At 39.7% G+C, this 27,720-nt stretch overlaps 2 protein-coding genes across 5 annotated transcripts in view; one reads left to right on the top strand and one right to left on the bottom strand.

Annotated features, from left to right (window-relative positions):
* The window catches only part of slkb (STE20-like kinase b), a 21,634-nt gene extending 19,413 nt beyond the window's left edge, over positions 1 to 2,221 (top strand). Inside the window, exon 18 of the mRNA XM_044191253.1 lies at positions 18 to 2,221. Coding sequence (XP_044047188.1) covers positions 18 to 164 — 147 coding nt within the window. The 3' untranslated portion in view covers positions 165 to 2,221. The remainder of the gene's footprint in view (positions 1 to 17) is intronic.
* LOC122873911 (collagen alpha-1(XVII) chain-like) lies at positions 1,693 to 27,720 on the bottom strand. Of its 4 annotated transcripts, none has more exons than XM_044191243.1 (53): positions 27,559 to 27,718; positions 23,970 to 24,043; positions 21,495 to 21,977; positions 21,298 to 21,351; positions 21,109 to 21,156; positions 20,900 to 20,947; positions 20,561 to 20,704; positions 19,871 to 19,969; positions 19,033 to 19,101; positions 18,853 to 18,933; positions 18,610 to 18,660; positions 17,994 to 18,155; positions 17,719 to 17,799; positions 17,571 to 17,615; positions 16,127 to 16,249; positions 15,724 to 16,026; positions 15,559 to 15,609; positions 15,451 to 15,477; positions 15,299 to 15,325; positions 15,140 to 15,202; positions 14,935 to 15,039; positions 14,790 to 14,843; positions 14,419 to 14,454; positions 14,270 to 14,323; positions 13,966 to 14,037; positions 12,864 to 12,926; positions 12,238 to 12,309; positions 12,058 to 12,084; positions 11,921 to 11,956; positions 10,848 to 10,883; positions 10,597 to 10,713; positions 10,366 to 10,476; positions 10,161 to 10,241; positions 9,816 to 9,878; positions 9,646 to 9,705; positions 9,442 to 9,468; positions 9,291 to 9,341; positions 9,059 to 9,112; positions 8,806 to 8,835; positions 8,029 to 8,136; positions 7,795 to 7,917; positions 7,585 to 7,680; positions 6,931 to 7,056; positions 6,767 to 6,841; positions 6,473 to 6,619; positions 6,221 to 6,361; positions 5,813 to 5,974; positions 5,557 to 5,703; positions 4,971 to 5,120; positions 4,721 to 4,855; positions 4,525 to 4,605; positions 4,118 to 4,162; positions 1,693 to 2,721 (listed from the first exon to the last, which is right to left on the bottom strand). In XM_044191243.1, the coding sequence occupies exons 2-53, from the start codon at positions 24,031 to 24,033 to the stop codon at positions 2,675 to 2,677; spliced, it is 4,755 nt and encodes a 1,584-aa protein (XP_044047178.1). In that variant the 5' UTR covers positions 24,034 to 24,043; positions 27,559 to 27,718; the 3' UTR covers positions 1,693 to 2,674. The 4 variants fall into 4 exon arrangements, with proteins under 4 accessions (XP_044047178.1, XP_044047177.1, XP_044047180.1 ...); XM_044191242.1 differs by having other exon boundaries at positions 4,109 to 4,162; positions 27,559 to 27,717; XM_044191245.1 differs by lacking the exon at positions 4,971 to 5,120 and having other exon boundaries at positions 4,109 to 4,162; positions 27,559 to 27,720.

Below are 27,720 nucleotides of genomic sequence, written 5' to 3'. Positions count from 1 at the left end.
CTGCGTGTGTCCTGCAGGCCCTGGAGGAAGAGTTTGCCAGGAAGCTGCAGGAACAGGAAGTGTTCTTCAAGATGAGCGGAGAGTCGGAGTGCCTTAACCCCTCCACCCAGAGCCGCATCTCCAAGTTCTACCCGATCCCCAGCGTCCACTCGACCGGTTTCTAGGAGAAACCTACGTACATATGCGCAGTACACAGTCGACCTACACACAGTGCACGTGGACATGAGTGCACGTACAGCGACAGTAAAGACAGAGCCTGTGCTGCCTTGCCCTCAGCCTCTGAAAGCTGTTGGAGGGTGTAAGAAGCAATTCTGTTTCTGGACTTTGTTCCTCAGTCTGCAGCTCTGCTCTGCAAGACCCTTATTTAGCTCATTTTGTCATATTTTCACCCTATTACAGTAATTTCGAAGGAGAGTTATTATTTCCAGCTCAAAACCACTAAGTGAAGTAGCTCTCTGTCCGACCTTATTTTTGTGATTGAATTGTTTTTATAAAGAATCCAGTGCCTGTAGAATTTGATGTTTTTGGCTTTTAAATCCGAGCAATTTCTGATAATTATTTGCTGCTCAATTTTTCTCTCATTTAGACATTTGCACTAAAGAAAAGAAAGCATGATTCAATTTGGTTAAATATTAAATTGCAGTCTTATCATTTTATAATAATTGATCATAAAATAGAATGTATTTCTGATGAAGGAGACAGCACATTTTAATGTCACTCTTGTTGAAGGAATGATAATACGGTATTTTTTTTTTTTTAATTACATATCTCTGTGTTAGATTTTTAGGTTGTGATACATAAGAGGTTAAAATAACCAGTCTAATGCATGATTTCAAAGCAAGCTTTAAGAACTTTTTCCAGCCGAAACGATTCCTTCTTTCAGGGTTTTTCTTCAGAATGCCTTCTTGTCTCGAGCACGACTTGAGAGTACTATTTAGCAACAAGCTAAATTAGTAAGCACAATTAGTTTCTTTGCTGCATACATTAGAGGAGGTGTGGAGATGGTGTTTACATATAGAGACGAAGGATCACTGTTAATTGGACACTAAGGAAATCACTGTGGTGGCAGAAACAAAGACTGCAACAAGCATTTGTGTACCTGTTGGTCTGGTTTTTCTGTTTTACATAACACCACTTTATTATTGTCAAGCAAATGTTATGTACCTGTAGGAGTGTTATTCAGGGATGAAATGAAGAATGCAATTTTTCATTGCTGTCCATAAATTCTGGAAATTAACATTTTTAAGAGTTTCCAAGGACTGAGTGTCATGAAACTCACTAAGCAGATTCAAACTACAAATGGCGCTCAGTTCTCTAGTTTAAACAAACATAACCTAATCTGCAGTTACAGATGATGATGCGTCCTTTTTATTTGCTTTGGGTTTCCTAACATAAGGTATTTTGCTACCAGGTGTATGATGGGTAGGCCTGCATGGCTTTTCTTTCTTCTGTGTATTAAAATGATAATACTGTTTTCATCGTCATGTTAGCTAATAGCCTTAATTCTTCAGAAAAGCTGTGTGTGTATATATATACATACTGTACCTGATGTGACCGCCTTTAAAGATTTTGGTCGAACTTTAGGTTTTAAGCCAGCTTACCAACTCAATGTTCTGTTCTGACTGTATGAAGCATATTTACAAATTCAGAATTATTGCATCTGTATTCAAAGAAACAAAAACAGAACACGAGTTCTTAGCAGCTTTTTTTATTTAGGCTGATGTATTGATGCGGTTGTAAAAACAAACGTGTTCAAAAAATGGACCTGACTGGTTTAGGCCATCTTGATTTCTGATTGGTTCATTTTATCATCTCATTTTCTTTATGATTGGCTATTGTGAGATACGGTTAGTCAAAGGTATTTAATAACTGAACTGTTATATACAAAAAAAAAAGCAATGAAGGAGTGCTGTGCACCTTTTTACAAAACTTTCTCAGTAGCTATTTATATGAAAACGTATCACCCACACTGCAGCACCTGTACTGTAAGGTATTCACTCTTTGGAGGTTTGCAGCATACAAACATATAATTACAACATCAATCCTGGCAGGTATTGTTCTGTTGGTCAGTGAGATTCTACAAAAAAAATTCTGAATGTTGACTGAAAATGATATCCATATCAAATCATTATGCATTTTTAAAAAATGTTTAGTTTTTAGAATGGCTGCCCTGTGTAATGTAGATTTAAATTTTTGCTGTAAATAAACATTTTCCTCTGTACTACAGTTGTGTTTTGTCTTTGATGTGATTCCAGTTAGTAATACACTTGTAATTATCTGGCAGTGATGAAAAGCTATGGAAAAAAAGCTTACTTCTATTTTTAAAATTTGAATTACGAAACATGATCTGATTGGGAAATGCCCACGAGCATGAAAAAGTAAGAGAAAGTCACCTCCTCATTAAACCCCACAATAGAAAAGATATGACACCCCTTAATACAGTGTATCAATGAAGCTAAATTAAAGCTATACATGATCCCTGATTTCACACAGACAACTCAGCACAGTAGAGATTCAGAAATATAAAAATACAATCAAATCATTTATAAAAACATAAATTGGTGTACAAACATCCATTGTGTGTTTCAGTACATTTACCACATTTATTCACACAAGGCAAACTCCACATAAAACAGCATTTCACTTAAGGGCCACATATTGAGTAACTTGGCTGTTAAACACCGGTGTCCCTCCTCCTCCGTTTGGTCATCAATGTGAATTCTGAAAAACAACACATAGCGGTTGCTTAATAGAGAAGCCAGGCAGAGCTCTTACACTTAGTCTGAGACATTTATTTGTCACTCGTGTCATTGACCAAATTAACTCAGAGACAGGCTCGCCAACAGACCCTTTGGATATTAACAAACACGTCCGTGACTTTTCTTCTCATCTATGTACATCTGAACATCCAACTGATCTTGGTTTAATGGATGCATTTTTTGAAAGTCTAGAAATTCCCACTGTAGAGAATAACCCTTTTACCTTATGCGTATGCAAAGTGGCAAGTGTCCTACAGAATTTTATAAGAAATTTTCCCTCCGTCAGGCGTCAGTACCCTTACTTTTGAAAAAAGGCAAGGATCCTCTTAAATGCTCCTCCTGTAGCGTCCATAAGTCTCCTTAACGTCAACATTAAGACACTGGTTGAAGTGCTAGCTCTCTGCCTTGAGTATATTTTGCCCACTATTATTTCCTCAACAAACAGACTTTATTAAAAATGCACATTCTTAATTTTTAATGTCAGGCATGTATTTAATATCCTTTACACTCCCTCTTTGTCACAGGGTCCAGAGGTAGTTCTGTCTTTGGTTGCTGAGAAAGCCTTCGATCGTGGGGAATGGGGCTACCTGTTTTATGTTCTCCGTTGGTTTGGTTTCTTTGACACTTTAATTTCCTGGGTCAGATTGTTATACCTCTCTTTTGCTCACATTATTCCAAACTAAAGTGATCCATTTTCACTGTACAGATTTTGTTTTATTGTATAACCTAGTTATGTATAGATATTTAGCTTTTTATTCTCAAAATGAAATTGTCATAATTACACCAAAAGATCTTGATGATTTCTCCATAACATTTATGTTTTGATCTAAAACCATAATTATTTACACTTATCTCTTAGTGCCTGTTTCTCAAAATGAGATCATGGGGTTCACTTTGAAAAGTCTTGGTCATGATCCAACTGTGATGATCTAATTATAAATAAGCCTGTGGCTTATTGGCTTAGTGGTAGAGCGGGTCGTCCACCAATCAGGAAGTCAGTAGTTCAATCCTGGCTTCCCCCAGCCCACATGTCAAAGTGTCCTTGGGCAAGACAGCGAACCCCAAATTGCTCCTGTGCCTTCGGTGTTTGTGAGGGATTAATTAGTTTCTTTGTACTGATGAGCAGTTCTGCCATCAGTGTATGGGGTGAATGTGAGATGTAGTGTGTGAAGCGCTTTGAGTGGTTGGAAGACTAGAAAGGCGCTGTACAAGTACAGTCCGTTTACCATTGCCTGCAATTTTTTTATTTAAATTTGTTACATTTTGATACATTTTAAGCCTGGTTTTAGGAATTGAAAAATCCAGGCCTGTGTCAAATCATCATCCATCAAATCATGCTGACAACTGACCTCTGTCACCTTTTTGTTCCTTGTGTCCTTCTGGACCAGGAAGGCCTCGTTCACCTGTGTCCACACAGACAGAGTAGATTACTTTAAAATTTGGGCAGGCCATTAATAACCAATAGCCAAAGTCATTATAAACTGCCACAAGAGACTAATGGTAGGAAAAAATATTCAAAAGAGTGGATTCTTAACATGGAACCTCCCATTTTTTCATCTGTTAGTCTGATTTAACTGGAAAAAGAAATAGTACACCAAAATATTGTGTAGACAAAAAGTTTCCTTTATGACATGAAGAAACATGGTAACATGTTTAATTTCACCATTAAATCTGGAGTATTGTAACCACTATGAAAAGAATTATTAACGGTACAATCCACTAGATTTATCATTCCAAACTCCACTTTTTTCTTTAATGATTTTACCTCTCTCTCCTTTTGGCCCTGGGAATCCCATGTCCCCTTTCTGTCCTGGTCTCCCAGGTGGTCCTACAATGGCTCCATGTGCTGTGGAGGACAAATTCAGTTGTTGTTAGAAATCCTAATTCTCACATCTTTTAGCTACTTTATCCTTTTTCTTTTCAACTGTAACTTTTACAAGGTAAATGCTAAGCATATTTACTTTTGATGTATTCCACTAAATCAGTGACGTTTGTGTAGGAACCAAACAATCGGCTGTATCCGGGGGGACCTGGAGGGCCAGGTGGTCCCGGCAATCCTTTGATGGTGTGTTCAATGTCACGTAGCAGACCGTGAGCTGGAAAATAAGAAACAAGGTGAGGAATAGTGTCAACCAGTACCTCTACCAGTTGTGTTTTATTGTAGGTTTTGATTTGTGATTTGTAACAGCATAGTAGGCTGCAATTGCTCACATTTGATGTATTCCAGCAGATCGGTGGCGTTTCCATGGGAACCAAACCATCGGCTGTATCCGGGGGGACCTGGGGGGCCAGGTGGTCCTTGAGGTCCTTGGAAGACACGACTGTTGTATTCCCTCACAATGTCGTGCAGCACGCCGTGGGCTGCAAATGAGAGAAAACTCTGTGATGCAAGTGAACACTTTTTTGCCACTGGTTGCATTCAACCCCGAGAAAAAAAAATTACATTTTCAGACTGGAAGAAAGTTATACTGTATCATGAGCAAAGACCTGCTGCATTAGAATAAGTATAAGAGGCTAAGAAGTCAACATGACCTGTAGGCTACACTTTGCCTAAATCAATAGCAGTAAGGGAATTAAAGTAATTAAGCATTAATGGCTGTGATTTTTCTTTGTGATAAATATTTATTTCTTACATCTTATGTATTCCACCAGATCTGTAACAGATGGTCGTAACAGATACTGGGGTGGAAATGACCCAATCATGGTTAGCATGGAGATACAGCCTGTCATCATTGGGCTCTTTAACTTAATCACAGCCCTTTAATTATAAAAGCACATAAAGTTCATATCGACTTACATTTGATGTATTCCACCACATCCACGAAATTTTCACGGGAGCTAACCCATTGGCTGTGTCCAGGCATTCCAGGAAGTCCAGGAGGTCCTGGAGGTCCTTGAACAACACGTTCAGAGTCTCTCACAATGTCACTGAGCAGACCGTGGGCTGCATGTGGAGGACAGTCGGGTAAGTAGTAGGCCATATAATCATGACAGCAAGGTTCAGAGAGAGAAAACTTGTCATTTATAAAAAAAACTTTCTCTAGATCACCTACATTTGATGTAATCAATTACTTTGACAGCCATACTGGAGTAGTCTCCAGTATCCAGGTTCCAGTTTCTGGTGCCGAGCACACCTGGCTCTCCCTTGTGTCCTGGGGGTCCAGGAGGGCCTGGCGGACCAGGAAGTCCAAACATAGATCCTGTCGAACTGTCACCTGGAGACAAAACAACATAACGTGACTTCAGAAGAAGCAACAACTTAGTTGACATAGGATCATATTTGACTATAATGCAGATGGATTATTGAAATGACATTTTTGTGAAAGTCTGTATTAGGATTGTGCCTTAAACCCTTAAAGTAATATTTCTGAATGGCTTTTAACGGTAAGCCTCATGCACCAAAACCTATCATGCAATCATTGTCAAACCCTACTGATGCCCTTGAACAAGTCTAGTCTCACTCTTGCTGTATTCTTGTCGTTCTGCTTTGAGCATCTCTCTGTTGGTATGCTCAGCATAGGAAACCAGTCCATGGATTTGACCAGGGGGGCCCTCGGGTCCAGGGGGACCAGGGGGGCCTGGTGGGCCTCTGAAGGAAACACCTTTGGGAAGACAATGGAACATAGGCAGTGGAGGCAGACAAAATGTTAAGTATACTTTCTCAGATGAATTCCTCATGAACTGATGAAGCTAATGCTTTCAGTCAAACTCACTTTGCAGGTAGTCACGAATGTCTGAACCGATGTAGTTCCCAAATCCTGTTGGGCCAGGTAGACCTGCTGGTCCAGGTGGACCTTGTGGACCAGGGATACCTGGGGGACCAGGAGGCCCCTGAGAGCCCACAAGTGATTGATACCCAGCTAATTGGACAATGAAAATGAACATCTGTTAGCTTAAGAATGCTACTTGATCTAATTACTTTAGAATAGACACTGTCTACATGAACATAAACACTGTGAGCTCAAAAACCTGATTTTATTGTAACACTTTGTTATTGTATTTCTTACTTGACAACAAGTTTCCAGGAAGACCAGGAGGCCCAGGAGGTCCCGGGGGTCCAGGGACACCTACCACCCCCCTCTCTGGTGACAGACAGCATCCACAGTCAATCACAATCATCAACAGAACACCTTTTTAATAGGTAACCTGTAGGTCCATATCTATCACTCACCATTTATGAGGCTGAGGACACGTTCAGCCAGCTCCTGGGTGTTGAATCTGTAACTGCCGAAGCCTGGAGACCCAGGAGGTCCTGGTGGACCGGGAGGACCAGCAACGTACCTCCTTACGTCCTCTCCTGGACACAAATAATTGACACACTTTGGAAAAGAGTCTCACATGCTATACTTGTAAGAGCAGGGTATCAAACCAGCAAACTTTTGAAAGAAATCAAGTAAATCAGTTTTGTCAAACATAAAAGTACAGACAAAGCTAGTTATTTGCCTGTTGCATAACCAATGGCTACCAGTAAATTCCACATGGTAATGGTTCTTTTAGGCACTAGTCAACTTTACAAAGATTTTTCAAGTTGACATGTCCCCAACACAGATCATTAAACAGACATAAAACATGCACAACAAATGTATCTGAATTTGAATGTGATAGCCTTCATCAGAAGCATGACAGATTCAAATTTTTACAATTCATATACAAACACCGCTGGCATCAATGTGATCCATTGCACAAAATGATGAAGAAATGATTCACTCATATGTACTGTATGTACATTTGTATGTGTGCCATTCAAATATTGAGTTTCTGCCACTGCGATGTATGCCATCTGTCAGAAATTTGTGGATTTTAATCAACCTCAAATGAGACTTACGTTGTAATAGGTTGATGATGTCATTGATAGAGATGGAGCCAGGTGGACCTGGAGGACCAGGAGGGCCAGAAGTCCCATCATATCCTCTACCTGGACCTGAAGTTGGAAAGTTATAAGGGGGTTTTCACCACTGTTAGAAAAACAGTACATTTTCACATATAGAAATCCTGAGTAATGATAAATAGAACATTATTATGTAATTGGTCATACTCTGGATGTAGGCGATAACTCGGCTGGCCACATCCTCCACCAGCCCGTCCCCTGCGGCCCCTGGGGCCCCTGGAGGACCAGGAGGCCCAGGAGGTCCAGCCAGGTGCTGCCTGATGCCACCACCTGCATGTCAAGACAGTTTTGTCTCCAACAGATTACTTGACATAGCTCTTTGTTTCATTCGATCGTAGTATTACATTAACCAAAGTAGATAAATACTGGTACATAGCTTACTCTGAAGGTATTCAGCAATGTACTGGCCCACATCAGTTGATCCAGACCCAGTTCCATCTCTTCCAGGTGGTCCAGGTGGGCCTGGGGGGCCAGGCCTGAATGAGCCACCTGGTACGACAACACACATTCTTAAATAAAATGTAATTTTCATATAGGAAAGGCCATACCAGCTTCGAATAGCAATTTTAAAGACTCTTTTCAAAGATTAAATAACTACTACTACTGGAGGTGACTGTGGCTTAGTGGTAGAGCGGATTGTTCACCAATCGGAGGGCCGGCGGTTCAATCCCAGCCCACATGTCGAAGTGTCCTTGGGCAAGACACTGAACCCCAAATTGCTCCCGAGGGCTGTGCCTTCGGTGTGTGAGTGTGTGTGAATGAGTTACTTTCTTTGAACTGATGAGCAGTTGACACCTGCCATCAGTATGTGAATGTGATATGTAGTTGAAGCGCTTTGAGTAGTTGGAAAAGACTAGAAAGGCAGAGATGAAGAGTGGGCTACAGAGGTCTGGTAAGCTTTTGCAGCTTTCTTGATTTCAATATGGTTGAGTCCCTCCAGCTCTCACTGATAGCTACCCCTAGTGATCAAAAATTGCTTAATGAAAATAAACCTCTTTCACGGCATGTTTGCATGATTGACAGGTGTCTTAGTGTATTTGTCAGCCATAGTAGCTCACTGACAACCTCGTAGAGCTTCTAAAACCAAGGCGTTAGTGAAGACTACGATTAGGACACTGTCGTAGTACATGATTTAATATGATATATAGGTGGTCTTACCAATGGAGACCCCTGGGACTCCCGCATCGCCTGCAAGGAACACGTAACTAGTATGAGACACAAACGCCAGTGTTTTCTGACTTCTTAATAAAAGAAATAAAATTCAAGGAGACAGCATAGATAGAAAGGGTCTGTGTATAACCATTCAGTATGGCAACATCTTGTGTAATAAGACATGAACAAAAGATGAAGCTTTGTAACAGGTCTGTAAGAGGGAATTTGAAGGTCACGCAAAACAGATTACTGAATTTACCTTTAGGTCCTCGTGGCCCCTCTGGCCCCCTAGGTCCAGGCTGACCTGGGAAACCTATCGTGAAAACATATGATAAAAGCTTGGCGGTTCATTACTGACCCTAGAAATATCTCCATAGAAACTGAGCAAACCCCACCTGCAGATGAAGGCCCCAAAATCTTTCTAGATAAATTAAATCTTCTTTATAATAAATTTTATAAAAATTCATCTCATCTTAAATTTGTTGACATACCAACACCTGGTTCTCCTGGACTTCCTGGAAGACCCGGTTGACCTGGTTCCCCTGAAACAATCGTCATTAAATTAAAACAGAGATGTGTCTGTTTTAAAAGCCTGTAGTTTCTAAGCACTATGATGCATGCAGTGGTTTGCAATTTTTTCACCTTGGTACCCTTGGGGTCCTTGGTTACCTAAGGCAAATGAATGATAAGATGAAAGAATATTTCTGTGAACAAGAGGTTCTACACAATTTTAAAGAAATATCCTAATTCATATTTTGACGTGAGACCTGCCACTTTCACTAATTAGTACCGTAGATTTTGTAACAGACACAAAGGCATCAGAGGCATCTAATTTGTCAAACCTACCTGCTGAACCTTGTGGACCTGGGGGTCCTGGAGGTCCTGGTGGTCCAGCAAAAAAGGTTTCTAAGACAAAACAGGAAAAATGCATTAAAATGCCAAGCAAAGGCTGTAAAGGCTGATTATGTCCAGTTGTCGACCTACAGTAGATCTGAAATTAGATTTCTTTGACCAACCTGATGTGGGCACAAAGCTGCCAGGTTCTCCTTTCTCTCCTGGAGGTCCAGGTAAACCAACACCTGTGAGGACAGCAACGCAGTTACAGATCAATTTAAAATAAGAAAGAGAAATATTACTTTTTATCCCGACACTGCTTAAATCGTCCTGTATGCTGATGATTTATCTATCTGTCTGTCTGTATTGCAAGTTACTTGTTTATCTGGCTCTCCCGGAGAGCCTATGCGCCCTGGAGGACCTTGTTTAGTCTCACCTAAAGAAGAGCGACAGCAGCATTTGAATAATCATTTGTTTGATCTAAGCCACTGTCCCAATTGTTATCTTACAAATAGCTTTAAACATACCAGGAGGACCTTGATGACCAGGTGCTCCAGGAGGCCCTGGAGGTCCTGGTGGGCCAGGAGGTCCAGCCACTGAGGAATGTTCTGTTAGAAATTAAAACAAAGAGGATGTAGCAGTGTGCATTACTGTATATTCCAGTGTCATTCTTGATACTACCATCAGATGGTGCCAAAGTAATGAATATGAATGAAATTGAGAGGTACTCACTGTCTGTTCGGGTGGCACTGAAAGTTTCTGAACTCGTGACACTGATACCAAGCTCACCAGGTTTTCCTTGCTCTCCCTTTTCTCCTTTCTCTCCTCGCTCTCCCTTAGAACCTAAATAATTATGTCAATGTACCATCACAGAAACAACAGTGTGTTCAATATGTATCAACAATCCTTAAATCCAGTTGATCCATCTCAAATGCTTAACATAAGTCAGGAGTTTGGATTTACCAGGTTGTCCTGGGATACCAGCAGGGCCAATGGGACCAGACAGACCAGGGAGTCCAGAAGGACCTGGAGGCCCAGTGGGCCCTGGAGGTCCGGGGATGGCCACAGTATCGGAGCCAACTAGAAACAAAATGGGAGAGACAAACACCAGTTGCACTTTACATGACATTTGTTTTTCTATGGTTTACAAACGAATGCACAGTACACTCTGCTTGTCCATGGGTAATTAGTACAACAAGTGTTGCTGTTCTTACTTGGAGCGATGACTTTACCAGGTAATCCTGGTTCACCTGAAAGACAATGTTAGATTACATAATGAAGCTATACATTATAGACATACATGTATATCAGTTGTTATATTGGCCTTTGAAAAAACCTCTTTAGCATTTCCTTTATTGGAGAGTTTCAGTATCAAATCATAACACTACTGTTTTAAAGCCTTAATTAAAAAATGATGGTAAACATTAAATTCTTAGTTTTGGAGAACTTTGGTAAAAAAGATTTACTCCCATTTACATAACTAGCATTAACGCTAGTTATTCTAATGTAGCTCTCACATACACATATGTGAAGTAAAGTGTGTATGTAAGCTAGCGATGGCTCAAGTGATAGCAATGTCAGTTGGTAAATCAGTTGCTCACCCCTTTGGTCCAGAGTCCAGACTGAAACATCTCAACATTTTTGGATAGATTTTCATCAAATTTTGTCCAGACATTTATGGTCCCGAGAGGATAACTTTGGTGTTTCTCTGATTTCCATCTAGAGCCATAAACAGGTCAACATTTTTTCCAGTACTTTGGTTTATGACCAAATACCTGCAGAAGTAATGAAATTCCCATCAGCCTCAGCTATACTGTGTTGAGTGCTAATTAGAAAATATTAGCACGCTAACATGCAAAATTTGTTAACATTTTCTTAGTGAGCTTGTTAGTTGACCTTAGCAACACTGTGCGTAAGTAGCCTCACAGCATCACTAGCATGCTGGACTCTTTCTCTTTTTGTGTGTTTGCATGGTTTCACCATATAATGTAATGATCTTGAGTATGCTGAACAATAACAAACTTCTATCACCTCAGGTGTGCTAACTAAGTTGTTGACTCCTCCCCTTGTGGGAATCTATTTGATTTTTGTACATTTGGTACATCTCATACCCTGAAGAAGGTCAACCAAAAGCTTAGACAGTAAACTGAGTGGTAATGGAGATGTACAGACGCTTTGATTTCTTTTCATTGGCACTTTTTTATTTTTGCATCCAGTGCCTTCTGTGGCAGTCTGCAGTAGATGTGGACATTTTTTGACTTTCATTAGAAAGGAAATGAGGCATTACCTTTACCACCAGGCTGTCCTGGATTTCCAGCAATACCTGTGGCAATGGATCAGAAAAAAAATATTAAAATATACAAAATCTAATCTGTAAGGAGAGTAAAAGAATACCGTTTGATATATAGGTATATATTCTCATACCTGGGGGTCCTTGAAGCCCAGGGGGACCTGGGGAAAAAACAATTTCTTTGTGAGGCGTAGGAAAGATGGTTTTCTTTTCAATACAATTAATTAAATGTAAACTACCTGAAATTCCTCAGGCAATATTTGATAAACACAATTGATTATGTATGCTGCCATAATTGGACAGTGATGTGGTACCTGGGGGACCAACATCTCCAGGAAGCCCTGGTGGTCCTCTCACACCAGGAAGTCCCATCGAACCTGTGTCACCTGCAGTTCATACAGAGAGACTATTTTACACAACAATCTTTACTGAAACAACAACCGTGATAAATCTGTTCTGATCGCTCTTTGGCGGTACTGCAGAAAAATGTCACAATTGTTGTTCCAAACAAACAAGAAAGGTTGCATGTCTGATCTCTGTAGCTACAACACATTTCTAAATGAACAGACACATGATCTGTCAGTGTTGTAGCATCATTAAACCCCTATCTGCTCAATCACTGAAAATTCTTCTGTACTTTTTATCTCTTTGTAGCTTCTTTGCTAAATAATTGCTAAATGTCACTGACTTGTCCTTATTAATGACAAATCCATCCATCTTATAGCACTCTTGCATGCTCACAGCACACATTTCAATTTAAGCAACTAAAATTACCATGTCAGTAATTATCGAAGCATGTAACTCTTTTAGGGCACCATTAGAGTAAACTCAGTTGTCTGGAGATATGATGCAGTCCTCATTATATCCCTCTCCAGTCTTGACATCTTATTAATGGAATGTCATATTTTCTATTACTATTATTGTGAAGCCTTCTCCTCACCTGCACTTCCTTTAGATCCCTTTGGTCCAGCAGGGCCTTGTGTTCCAGGATGTCCTGGTTCACCTTTAATCATGAAAACAGGAACCATCAAAATCAAAAAATAAATGCAACTTACTAACACTAACCCATTCTTATTATACATTTAACAGAATACAATTACACAAATACTGAATTTTAGGTTATTTTTAATGACCTTTTTTGGTGTTTAAATTCACTATTTGGGGATCTGTGAATATGTTTGCCTTAAAGATACACCTACAGTTATTTACAGTTAAGAGTAGCCTCATTTTCAAAAAGAGCCAACAGGTCAGGGACATGTCATTGAAAATCCTCCTCCAAACATATTTATGTGATATTTCCAGGTCACCACAATACTTAAAACAGCTTAACTTTTGCTGAACGGTGGTCACTGTTGCTACCGTTCACTGTTGTTCTTCCATTTGCTAATTACAGTGAATATAACAGTGAATGCTAAAACATATTGTAACAGTAGCACAAGTAGAGAAGAGTCACAGAGTGACTGAGTAAGGTGAGTTACACAGAATAGAGTTTGCTAACACAGTCTAAAGTTAGCTAACATTAGCCACCAAAAGCTACTGGTCATACCAGACCAAGTGAGACCATAGCAGCAAAACCTTTGAAAGTATTGCAATGAACAAGGGTGCATTTTTCTGCTTATGAATTTAACTCTTCATTAGTAAGAGAATGGATTTGCTCATTGTTCTTTTAAAAGTTACATATACTTGTTTTAATACTGATGCCATCAGTCCTTGTTTATGCCAGTCAGCATCTAACCAGTTTGTACTGTATATTTTGTTGACACATGTAAAAGTTCACATGGTTAACATCATTTAAGGCTTTCAAAAATACACAGTAAATATTTTTTATTTGTCTTGCAGCTTTGGAAACTCATGTTTATGAGTGGCATTTAGTTTTAAGTACATTATGCAAAAAACACAAATTGTGTTTGGGTTCTGTGTTATTTGAATAGACCGTTTGGAAAATAAGTATAGAGGCATCTTTACCACTTTTAACTTCAATAGCTGCTGTGATAGGAACTGTGTTATTATTCATTGTTTGCATAAGTTATTCTGGGACACACCTGCTGGTCCACGTGGTCCCCTCTCTCCCTGGTCTCCTTTGGTTCCTGGTAGCCCTGGTGTTCCTCGATCACCTGCAATAAAACAACAAAAAGTGTCAACGGAGCAACGAGAAAGTTGGTCTAAATTGATGAAAGTTATCCTTACTTATAACACTGTAGTTAACTTATCAATCAGTGTTCTGCAAAGGTCTTGGTTTGCTCTAACCACACTTTTTTTTTTTTTTTAACCAATTTCTACAAGACTGTGTATTCTAGTTTATATGTGGGTCATGAAAATGAAAATAAGATAAAGCCAAAAACGTACCTTTTGCTCCTGGAGCTCCTGCTTCACCCTGGAAACCCTTTAGACCTGGAGCACCTGCAGGCAAAGATAACAGATTGAATACACGACTGCCAATCAAGACCAAAGAACAGATAAAATGAAATGAAAATCATATGGACTGGAGTCTTTACCAGGGCTTCCTGAGGCACCCTGCTCTCCCATGGCACCTAAATCAAACAGGGAAGAAAACATACTGGCTGCTGATTATTGGCATTATTAAAATCCCCTTTACTAAAAATCAAATGTACCTTAATAGATTACTGATTCTCATGTGTTTTCCCAACCTCACAATGGTTTTCATAAAGTATATTAGTGAAAATCAATTTTCTTGAGACACTTGAGCAACTTGTTTTAAAAAGGAACATTTTTATTTATGTCAAAGTTTCGTTAGTGATGTGAAGTTTAAGTGGTTTGTAAATGGGCTAAACATGCAAAACTCTGGTATCGTTCTTTAAATGTTATCTGATCTGACCTATAATGGCATCATGACCTTTGACTTTACCTTTCAGCCCCACAGGTCCAGCAGCACCAGCAGGACCCGGCTCACCTTGAGATCCTGTCAAAACCAAGTTTCATTATCAAAGCCTGAACACCTCAGCGAATAACTTTTCATTTTTCAACATGGGTGAGATAAAAACATTTTCCACCTTTGTCTCCTTTCTCTCCAAAACCTGGTGGTCCAGCCTCTCCGCGGGGGCCCATCGGTCCCTCCCGGCCCCTCTGGCCTGGTGGTCCCTCAGGACCTGGTTCACCTGTTCAGAAAGGAGGAGAGACTCAGCCCACGTTTTCTTTTTCCTAGTGTCTACTCATCCTACTCAAAGAACAATGAAAATGATCTAAACTTAACTCTACCTGTACTTCCCTTTGGTCCCCTTGGTGCATCCAATCCTGGGTGACCCATCTGCCCAGGAGGACCTAAAGAAAAAAGATGTATGAGTGGAGAAGGAGGAGGCAGTGAGTGTGTCACCTCTGTGGGAGGGAAAAAGCTACAACACATTTGCTCAGTCTTACCTGGCAGGCCAGGAAAGCCGCTATCACCTGCAAAAGACCAATTTATAGCCGTCGGTTGCTGTTTATAGATCTTGACTCTTAAATCACACACTGCTGAGGTTTGATATTCATAAAATTTTGAATACATATAGACATGCAGGACAATTCCTCACCTTTGTGTCCTAGAGGCCCTGGATCACCTGTAAAGAAACAGCCAGCCTTATGATGGATATCAGCAAAATATCAATTTCCAAATGATTGTTTGATTTGTGCAAACATGCCTTTAGGTCCTGGATCTCCTCTCTCCCCTTTTAGTGCGTATGCAAGTGCTTCTAAAAATAGAAAAAAGGTAGGATCAATCCCATTCAAATGTCCACCACGTTGACAGATGAGTTGATTTATGAGCTTATGTGAAGATAACTGATCAGTGTGTTATATTTCCATACCTCTTACAGCATCCGAGCGGAGTTCTGCCCTGACCAGTTGCTGAACGGCTCTCTGCAGGTCAGCACTGTCCTGTCTTGGTCCGCTCCCTGCACCTCCCCCTGGCCCAGCAGCCCCCAGGTTGATCCCATTGTCAGAGCGGGTCAAAGTGGAACCAGAAGAACTCCTGTCGATGTATGACGAGTCCAGCGGGTCGATGATGTTGATGCCTGAGGAGGCCGACAAGCGGCTGGACCTGGCTGACACAGTGCCAGTAATGGCTTCGAGAGCATCAACACGGTTCTTGAGGCGTTTCACTTCTTCACCTGTGAGGCCAGAGAGAAGATGATGGACATGTTCAGATCACCTTCCAGGTAAATAACATGCTGCAAGAGAATACATGGGGGGGGGGGGTTACTGTCTTACCCAAAGCGATGAGTCCAAAGAGGACGCCGAGGAGGAGGAGCAGGCTGAGTAGGAGGCCGAGCAGCCACTTCCACCAGCTGCAGCAGGAACAGAAGCCAAAGCCTGATTCATCTTCACGGATCTCTGAGAAACAAAAAAGTTGAAAGACAGGTTCACCTTCTTCTGTCCTGTTTGTATTTTTTCTCCCAAGACAGTAACAACTGGACTGGATGCATTACAGGTGCATCTAATGAAAAAGCCTCTAATGTTCTGTTTATTTACTAAGGCTTTACTACTTGTTGAGAATGAATAAGGAGACGTTTATATGCATCAACATATTTTTGAGCGAAGTCTCTTATTGTTCATAGTTATTATAGCTCTTAAATGTTTGCTAACTTGCCACATTTTTCTGAAAAGAATAGTTGGACATTTTGGGAAATACGCTATTTGTTTTCTCACCCAGAGTTGGATGAGAAGATCGATGCCACTCTTACATCTGTATGCTAAAAGGAGGCGATTAGCTTAGCATGAGACTGGAAACAGGGGGGGAAATGGAGGTTGGACAGAGGGGTTATGTGCCAGACTATTTCTTGGCTGGGTGCAGTTACTTCCCGGAGTAAGCCCTGGTTGCCTGGCAACTTCACAGTGACGACGAGACACGAAGAAGTCACTACACTGGGTCAAGAAATAGTCTGGTCCATAACCTCCCGTAAAACCGCAAATTGTTGTTTTTACACTTCAGTTTTTGTACACATTAAACAAAAAAGATATAACATTTTAATTACTGAGTTTTAGAGGTGGTACCTGGTAGGCTGATAGCTGGTAGGCAGAGTTTATTACCTTTGGACAGAGCCAGGTTAGTTGTTTCCTCCTGTTTTCAGTCTAAGCTAAGCTAAGCTAATTGCCTCCTGGCTGTAGCTTCATATTTAGCATACAGACATCAGAATGGTATCAATCTTGTCATCTAACTCTGCAAAAAAGCGAATAAGCGTATTTCCTACAATGTCAAACTATTTCTCTTTCTTTCCACTTATTTCTAAACATTGCACTTGTCTTTCTCTAATTGATTTTTCAACACATTGTAGAAATACAATACAACACAATACAATGCAATGAAGAGCAAAAGGTGTTGCCAACTTTATCAGCAGGTTAAGATGTATACCAAACAATATATTATTGTACATATTATTGTACATTATCATGCCAAAAGTGAAAATGGCAATTTAAAAAAACAATTAAAAATAAAATGAAATACTTTTACTACTCTTAAAATTCTTCTTATGTAATCTTCTAAGACCTATTTTAGCAATTCTGTTGTGAATCAAGTTTTTGGTGGGGGTCTGACAGGATTTGACTGTAAACTTACATATACAACAGACTATAATAAAAGAGAAAAGTATATATATATATATATATATATATATATATATATATATATATATATATATATATATATATACAATACCTGCATAGGTGGCTTTGTCTTTTGTGGCAACTCTTAGGGGTGCAGCTTAAAAAAAGAAAAGAAACAGCAAATAATTAAATGCTGAACAAGAAATATAATGTATGTGATGAATCGAAAAACCAATAAGATTTGTTGTATATCAGTCTACATTTAGCATCTGTTCCTTCCTCCATTGTGCTGGATGAAAGCTTCTGTTTCTCTCTCTTCAGTGAGTCCTCAGAGTAGGTAGCTACAAGACAGAACAATTACAATATTACGTTATCACTAATCATACATAGAAAATGATTAAAAAGTATACATATTTGGTGATATTTAAATGTCAGTAGCAATAAAAGTAGTTGAGACAGTGGGGAAGAATAGCTGTGTTAGTAGTAAAACAGTAACAGTATTGGAGCAGTAGTACTTAGTAGTGTTTAATATTACCAGAAGTGCTAGCCGGTGCAGCAGACATGAACTGCTTCCCTGTGTCTTTGGTCATGACCAGCCGCTCTCTCTCCTTCTTGACAGGTGCATTCTCCTTCTCTATCAGCACAAACTTAAAGTCTTTGCCTGAGGCCTCGTCATAAGTGGGACTGCTGGGTCTCACTGCGAGAAACAAACAACATGACATTAAAAACTCAAATATAACGAAGACCTACTGAGTGTACTAGCATCTAGTAATAAAGTGGTAACGTAAATAAATAATAAAGTATTTCTAACAAACGGACTTAACTATAATGTCTATGTGGGTAAGACATTTTTAACATCTACATGTGCAAAGAAACATTAAAAAGACAATTATAGTCATGATTTATAGATTAATTTCTTGAATGATAACACTTTCATATGTCTATGTATTATTTCTATTCTTATTTTATATATTTCTAATAATTTACTTTTCTCTGTTTACCTGTACTTATATTATACTTTATGATGAATGTATATTGTAAGGGCTTGTATTGTCTAACAAAAGTGGTAAACTCCGTTTCACTAATGACACAGGGAGTGAATCAAATCAACACCAATTAATCTGTCTGTCTAAATATCTATAACGCCTCACCTGTGGTTGTGCTCATTCCAGGGCCAGACACATTTTTCTGCACACCATAAACTATGAAGAGACAAGCACGCACATTTAGACCGTAATTCATGATTCCCAAAAAAATGTTATACTACTAAAGCTTATAGAACTCCTAACATCTCTTATGAAATCTGTTTGGTTATTCATTTAGCAACTTTTTTGTTGTTGCAGTAGTAAGATCCATGGCTGTTGTTTGGTCTTGGCTGTACATCACTGCTTTACCTATTTGTGTGTTGGTTCCAGTGGGAGAGAGGACAGTGGGGCTGGTACTGGCCAGGTTATTCTGAACACCATACACAGGAACTGAGACAGAGGGGGGAAAACAACATGGTGATCTACTGTCAGTGCCAAGCTAAAGATGTGAAAACCCAGTGGACTGTGACATGACAGGAAGAGGCTCACCAGTGCTGCTAGCAGATAGTCCACTGCTCACGAAAGGAGAGCTGAGTGTCAGGTTGTTCTGACCCCCCCCTGTACGTGACAGAACAGAGCAGAGTCGTATTTGTCCATCCATCACAGTTGGCAAAGAAAATAAAAACTTGCATCATATATTCAGGTCCTGTTCACCTATAACTACCATCTCATACAACAGGTAAAAATACATTTTCACACCATGGGTCAACAACATATATGACTTAAGGTCACGTCTAATGTTCATTGGTCCATCACGGCGCAGTAAATAGTAAGATGCTAACTGGATGGACTGATTTGCCATAAACAATTAAATGTCTTATTGTAAACAACCTTTGCTACACAAAGTTTTCCAGCAGGCATTCGATAAAAGATTCTGTGCAATACATTTTTTGTTGATGTCTGCTTTCGCTGGTATATTTGAATTGGTATATCTCCCAACAATTACGCTGGTTAATTTATAGCAGAACATACTGTATATGGAGAGTGTACCTCTTCAAGTTCATTGATAAAGCCTTTTTAGAAAGTGGTTCCTTTGGCTTTAAAGGGTCAGTTCACCCAAATCACAAAGACATGTTTTCTCCGTGGTATGTAGCCATGCAGATTTGTGAATTTTATGTGCAGAGGTTTTGAGAAAGGCAAGTTGATACTTCAAATTTCATTTTTAGTGCTTTGAGCAGCACAAACAAAATTTTATTTATATCTATTGTATTGGTAAAATCAAAACATGCTTTTTTTTTCTTTTTGAAAAAGCACACAGCTTTACTGTTTGATAAGGTATGACCCTTTGACAGTTAACTGATGTTATCACTGGTCAGATATGACTGACCTGACTGGTAAAGGGTGGAGGTAGGGGACAGGTTGTTGGGGTTGGTACTGTAACTGTAGCTACTGCTTACACCTCCAGACCAGATGCTGCCGTAGTGGTCTTGTAGGAAAGACAGAAAAATGGTAGACAGACAAGTGAAAAATAAAAAAATTAAGGGCATGTGGAAATGCAGAAAATATACTGTGAACAATCATAGATTACAACTCCATCTTGCGGTACGTAAAGGAAACAACACTTAGAAACAAACAAAATAACAGTTACTGCTGTGGTATGGGATAACCCCATTAGTATTTGCAAAAATGAAACACTCTCCTGACCAAAAACAGAGAACTAACACTCAAACCTGCAATGATGTCTGGTATTAACAAGTCTATTTCATTCAGTACTGTCTTATTTCCTTTATCACAGCCTTTCAGACCACATGATGAACTGATGAGATTTATGATAGTTCGTTAGTTCCTGTTGTATTGAGTGCTGTTGTTATTGAATCATTTATTCATTTATTGCTTTGTGTGTGTGGGGGGTAATTGTTCAATTGTTTTATTGTGTGAAGTACTTTGTGCTACATCTTGTTTGTATGAAAAGTGCTATACACATGAAGTTTGGCTGATTGATTGATTGATTGGTTGATGAGTATGAATTTTAATATCATCCTTAAAGATAACAGACAAGACAGCTGATTGGGTGAACCTGTGCTGGAGCTCTCAGACATGGTCCTAGTTTCCACGCTGGCCTTCTTGGGGATGGGCAGCGTGTTGTCAGGGGACTGAGTGGGGCTGGTGCTGGTGGAGCAGTTTCCTCTCAGTAGACGCTTCACTTCATCCAGCTCCGTCCCTGCACAGCAGAGGCAACAGGATGACCACTCGGTCTCCAGTTGTCATTTACTTAAAATTCAAACTGATTAAATTTCACGATTACATTTTACAACAGTCTCGCAGTACATACGAGCACAAAAAAATCCAACTGCTGCATAAATACATTCTTTAGGATCAGATATGTGGATTTATGGCCATGAAGAGTTGTACTCACAACTTGCTGGAGGAGAAGCGCTCTGAAGCCTGGCTCTGATCTCACTCTCTAAAAAACGGAAAAAATGGTTCATTAAATATCGTTATTACTTTAACCTATGATGCTAATCTGCAAAGTAAAAGTCAAAATTGTCCTGATATGTAATAACTGTATTTGTATTGTTCATGTACTATCCCTTTAAGTGTCCTGTGTCAGAGCTGCCAGTGTACCTCTGCTCTGAGTTCTCCCTCTGGTGGCAGATCTTGCACTTGAAGTGACTAAAAGAAAAAACAAATTCATTGACCTACAAATGTCTCCTTTTAGTTCTGTTTTGGGCTCCATTTACTGACTACTTTGTCTATCCTTTGTTCGGTGCTGGGCAAGTAGCATACAGTTGGATTGTCAAAGGCAAAACTTACCGTACTCCTTCCTGTTGTACTCTGGAGAAGAGTTTGTGCTTGAACAATCTGAAACTGGGTGACAAAACAAAGATCATATTAGCCTTCTGTTTGCTGTAAAATAGTGCTGTTGGCCCCTCATTCAAACTACAAACAGTGTGAAAAAGACCAGTTCTGTAAAGAAGCATGAATTAATTGACATCTGACCTATGACTAACCGTCAAAGACCTCTGAGACAGCTGCTGCCATGGTGGTCATCCTCTTCCTCTCTTTTGGAGCAGGTGAGTAAGTGTTTGCTGAGGATGATCCTCTCTTCGCTTCCCCAGATCCTCCTGAACTATAGCTGGTCTTCGTCACTGTTGAAACCGTCACAGCACCTAGACCCCTTTCCCTTTTTCCTTCTCTGCCACCACTCGCAAAACTAGAGGACATGCTAGAGGACTCCCCTCCAGCAGCCCTAAACCCTGCCCCTGAGCCCCCCGAGCCCCCTGAAGCTGCTGAACTCCCACCACCTGAGGATACGGCAGAGGAAGCTCCTAGAGCAGTGACGTTGATGCCTCCAGTGCTCTTGCTGGCTCTGAATCCACCAGAGCTGGCGGCGTGGGAGCTGCTGGATGGAATCAGAACTGAGCTGCTTGTGCTCCCAGAGCCTCCTGAAGCAGCTCTCCCACCTGACACTCCCGCACTCAGAGAAAGATCACCTAGAGGAAGAGAAAGGAATTATAAGAAAGGAGGAGAGGATTTACCAACTCTTTATGATAAATTACAGTGATCATTTATTATATTTTCATCAGAGTATCATCCTTGTGTTTTTCATCTCATCTCTAAAGGCAGATCTTATCAAAGCCCTCATAAAATACTCAGACGGCATTGCCTGCTGGGGCAGAGGATGGCTAATATCTCATTGCCTAAATCCAGTTTTAACTACAAGACTGCACTGGCAGTTAATATTTGACCTATAACGTGAACACCCATTTCAACTTTGTTATCAAATAACATTCCCAAGGTAAGCCTTTGCTTGCCTGGTAGTGTGCCTGAACATGCCTTATTACTCTATACCATTATTTCCTTCCACTCTTATATGAGATTGATTTATGACACTCACATATAATATAGTTGCTGCTGCCGGTGCTGCAGGGTGACGATCTTTCTTGTCTAATAAAAATGATAAGCTGTCACCTGGAAGCTTGACAGGCCTCTAGCTCCCTCTAGTGGCATGATATGACGATAGCGCATCAGTACAAATCTTTGCCTACCCCCCCCAACATACTTTAAAGGTGCATTCATTGATTTTTTTTTCTGGCCACTTAGGGGCAGCAGAACAAGCTGTAAACATAACACTGGCATACAGCATTTTCAACTTATAAAGCTGATATGGCTAATGTGTGTCCAAGATACCGTCGCCATCCGCGATCGATTAACTAGTGGACAATCTCCCCTCGCTCTACCCCTCCCATTCGGTATACTGACAGTCGCACATGCTCTGCAGAGAAACCTGGTTGGTGCCGATGTCGTTCGGTGCCATGCTGGTTTCGATTGTTTTGATAAGCTACATCGCTAACTCAAATCCCAAATTGAAAATCGAATATCCGAATAGCTGAATGTTTCGGTCCAGCCCTTCTAATGTGTAAGTAAATCTGCATTCACTTGGAGTTCTATTTTGGCTTCCAACAATTATAAATCCAACGTTCACTCTCCTTTTTGCTCTATTTTGGTCTCCATTTACTGCATAGAAAAATATCGGGCTCATTAGCTGCTAACTGATGTTCACAAGCTAGCTGCTCTCTTTGTCCTTTGTTCTGTGCTGGGCAAGTAGCTGACAGATGGTTTATCAAAACTTTTCCGCTGAAAACTGCTGCCCGCCACGTCGAGAAACGAGGCTGACGAGAGACTGAACCAAAATCGTAACAACCGGAAAACCAAACCAATGAGCTAAAGACACTAAAAAGATCAATAGAGCTGAGGGGAGCGGCAGAGTAGGATGATAATTCTCTGTGGGTTCATCACCACAAGTGAGCCCTTTCACATTACAGATAGTCATTTGACCCATTGTTATTATAAAAAATACTGATTAGTGCAGCTTTAACTTCACAATCTACCATTCAGTATGTGAGTAACCCTGCATCTAAATGATGTAAATGGTCACTATGTGTTTATAGTTGATGATGTATGCTAGGTGAGATGATTATTGGCTCAACTTGCTTTCCAATGTCAGTCGATTAGTCGTTACTGATTTTGTGACAAAAAATGTAATTATTAAATGCAAATACTCATGCGTACTGATGTTCTTATGCTATTTTCTATCTGCCCTTTAAAGGGTCCACTGTGAACAGTTTTCATTGGAACTACTTTCTACTGAAGAAATAGTGTGTTCACAGTGTGTTCTGGGAATTATTCTATTCACTTCCATTGTATTGAGGTGGAAGCAGACAGATATCTCAAAACGTGCAATTTCTTTGGGTTTTGTTTTTTTGTAATTTGGATGAACCAACCCTTTAAATACTGTCATCAAGCTAGTGCCATATAATGTTGTCACTACAGCTACTTTTAGTTTGTTTGTAAGTAAGTTATGTATGTGTCGAAAATAATAAAATCATTTAAATGATAAATAAATCAAAGTGTGTGCATCACACCTTGCCGGTTTTGCATTTTAGAACAGCCACAGTTCTAGGCCAACACCTCTCAGATCTTACCTTTGCTACTTCCTCCAGCGCCTCCACCCGAACTGACAGTCCTGGCTGTAATTAGATTGTCCATCCAATGCTAGCTGTTGCAAAAAAAAAAAACAGAGAATACACTATTTTTTCTGCTACAAAGGATTCATGAGGAAAAGTCTGTGTGAAATATGAAAGACTAAAACTCTGAGAAAAGGTAGATTTTCATTACATTGAAGTGGAATGTTATTGTACCCTAAGGCAGTATTTGCACACACAGTCCCTTTGAACAAGTCATATAATTTCATTTTGTGCGGTCATATTTCTTTCCTTTGTGGCCAGCATGCCATTGATTTAAAGGGTTCACCTGAAGCTGTATAGAAATGGCGTAGCTCTTTGTTCACTTGATGAATGTGGCTTTCATTTGAACAAAAAGGGCCTACAGAATGAAGGCAAATCACTACAGAAACTCAGCTGAAACAGGTCTGAGGTTTCAGTCATAGCTGGAAGAAAGGACATAAAATCTTTGCCCACCAGTCATACAGATAGATTGAACCTATAGCTGATTACTGAAGGCATGCATAGACTCTGTTAGAGCAGAGGCATATGCTGACCAGGGCATTGTTTGAAAAATATATCTACTCTCTGAAAAAAGGTGAATGAAAAAAATGTAACACTGCTACAGAGTTACTTATATTTTAGAGATCTCAAATAAATTCAGATAATGGTTTTCAAAAATAATACAAAACATTTTGTTTTAATGAGAAGGTTTTGGGACACTTTTTACACATGGGTTATTTGTTCCTTTTTTTCATTTTAAAGCCACAATGAGTAAAATGTTTATGTGATTATAGCATTATTCTGACAGCGTAACGTTTAATTTGCAGAAAAATTGGACAATCCCAGTGAAAACTGGTCTAGTCTGTTGCTTTAATCCCATTCATCTCAGTGTCCCCAGGTTGGATCTGTGGGTGGTTGGGGGTAGTAGTAAACGCTACTGCTGCAACGCTGCCCTCTACACTGTTGTTTATCACACTGCCACTGGGGGGGGAACCAGAGTCTCAGGTTTTCAAATTTTACACATGGCGGCTTTACATCGTCACATCTAGGGTTCAAAATACAGGGGAGCAATGGCGAGCTTGAAAGAGACATGAGCTCCCCAGAAAGCCTCATTTGAGAAAATTAGGGGGAGCTCTAAAACATTATACTTTTTGGTGCCACTGTTTTTTTTCCCTGTATAAATGTATATTTTCCTGTATATTTAGGTTCCTGAAATAAATAATGGGCTAAAAGTAAAGCACTTATCAATGTGCGTGTTTATTTGTGCATAACAATTTCAGATAATTTGTGTCTAATAAACACAATGCTGTCTGTTCCTGCTGTGGCCATCCGTGCGTGGGGGCGCACTCAACTGTGTTTTTCGTAAGACCAACATTTGAGGCTGTGGGTATGTTCATAATTGTCATGGAATGCAACCTAGGTCTAGTCTGTTTAACAAAGCAACGCAAACCGTTGCCTGTCCGCTGCGCATTAGCATTTTTATTGTTTCTCGCCGGAGAGCGATTTAAAAAAACATTGCAACGGTGAATCATTTTTCTGTGTCTTTGTTGTACCAGGCTGAATATTCTCTGTATGAATTGAAACATATTGCTTGTATATTTCTGCACGCAGGCGGGCTCATTCATGTATGCACATGGGTACAGTACCCTCCCACACCCCACCTCCGAAAAATAGGGCTCCCCCAAAAGCCACGGGGAAATTCAAACACTGGTCACATCATTGTTTTTTCTGCTGAAATAGAAAGACTACAATCGTCAAGGAAAATAAGAGCAGTCTCTAAGCACAGATTGTTGCATTCTTTGAGAGTATGATAGGTTTTCTATACAAACCTGTGGGAATGAATACTGTCACCACGAAAACAAACCACAAAATACTGTAAAATCAACACAGTTGTAAAATCCTTCAAAATACGTAATGTTTGAAAGAAGAACTTCCACATTCTTCCTCTTACAAATAAAAAAGTTAATTCATTCATTCATTAATAAAACTCACCCTGGTTCAGTTCAGTACGCGCAGGGGTTTTGCTGCTACATCCTTGCTTGGTCTGGTATGACTAGTAGCTTATTGTGGCTAACGTTAGCTTATGTCAGAAAAGTGTTGGTAGATATTGCAGTTCGTTGACTTTATCTTTCTTCTCCGTTTGTGCTACTGTTAAACTACATTTTAGCCCGTAGCATTAGCAGTAGTGCTGCTGTTCAGAAAAAAGTTACACAGTCTTGCTTTACAGACTCTAACGCGGAATATGGAGACATTTTGTCAATGTTTTGTCATATTTTTGTAAAACAGGAAGATCAGTTAACTCCAAATCATATTGCCATAATTTATTAGCATAAAATACTCACTGTGTTGCTCTTACACTGACTGTAAGAGACAGCATTAGGTACAACTAACAGTTAAACATGGTTCTGTTTGGTTCTCCAGGCCAGCCCTCTGTAATGTGAAAGAATTGTTGCAAAACTGAACATGTAGACGTGGCCTTTTGTGAGATAATCAATTGTTTGCATTTGATTCCACACGTATTTTGCTATTTAAATGTGAAACCTTGCAACTTCTTGATTTTTACATTATTGCTACTGCAACCTTCTCAAAATCCAGACACAGAAATGCATCATACAGCTAAAATACCGGCTTTTTGATAGATTATGGAAAGCTGACTTGTTAGAGGTAGCTTTTCCATTGAAAGCAATCATTTGTCTGAGATGACTTGTCTTTTTGGAAATATTAGCTTGATCTGACAGGAGAATCTGGGTATTCAGCTCTAGGAGGCCCGGGTGAAGCCCCCAGCAATGTCACCCACATACTGTACACTACCACCGCCAAACCACCCTACACAGCCTGCATCCACAGGAAGTTAGGGTAAATCAATGAAAAATGAAAAACATCTGATGGATAATAGAGGATGAATAGAATATCAGGGACAGCCCACATTTTTACATTCACATTTCACAATACACATTTGCCTGGCCATGCACAATTTACATACGTTTGTCAGACTATGTTACGGGCAACTACAGTGCACAGACCAAATCTAGACAGCAGATCGTTAGATGTGATGTTGGCTTTTACATTGTTTTTTAAATCTTATATAAATTTCAATAACACTGACACAAGACACTTTACCCACCACCCAATTCCCTCAGGCACTTTTTTTTTTTGTTCACGTGCAATGTTTGTATTTAAACATATATTGCATCTTCCTTATCTCCTCACTAGATGTGTTATTATGTGGGTCTAAATATACTTTACACATATACATATAATGCATATAATGTATAGTACCTTTTATCTTTGTTTTTCACTTGTCATATTGTTTGTATCAGATATTCATAATGTATAGATTTCTAGTTTTTTAAGATTACTTATCTTTGCTGTCTTTGTATTTCTAATAAACAATTCAACTTTGCTGCGTGGGATCAATAAAATTGATCTTATCTTATGTTTAAAAGTCATTAGCCAACCTCCGAGTTATAACCTTCTATTAACTTTTGCTAAATAGCTATTCCTTTTTTAGTAGCTTTATAAAACATTTCCATCCTTGATAACAAAAACCGTAGTGAGTTTTGCTTACCTTTTAGATCATTTGTGCAAAAATATTCCCTCCCCCTCTTATGTCCCCCAGCAGTAAAAACTTAATCACTCTATCCTATTCACCACACTGCAGTGTATAACACCCAGGTGCTGAAGGAATACACTGTGCTGTGCCAGGGACTTGATCTGGAGAGTTTATGTA

The sequence above is a fragment of the Siniperca chuatsi genome, linkage group LG3 (genome assembly GCF_020085105.1).
Source record: "Siniperca chuatsi isolate FFG_IHB_CAS linkage group LG3, ASM2008510v1, whole genome shotgun sequence".
Lineage (NCBI taxonomy): Eukaryota > Metazoa > Chordata > Actinopteri > Centrarchiformes > Sinipercidae > Siniperca > Siniperca chuatsi.
The sequence above is the reverse complement of the archived record's forward strand: the minus strand, read 5'-3'. Positions and strand labels throughout refer to the sequence as shown.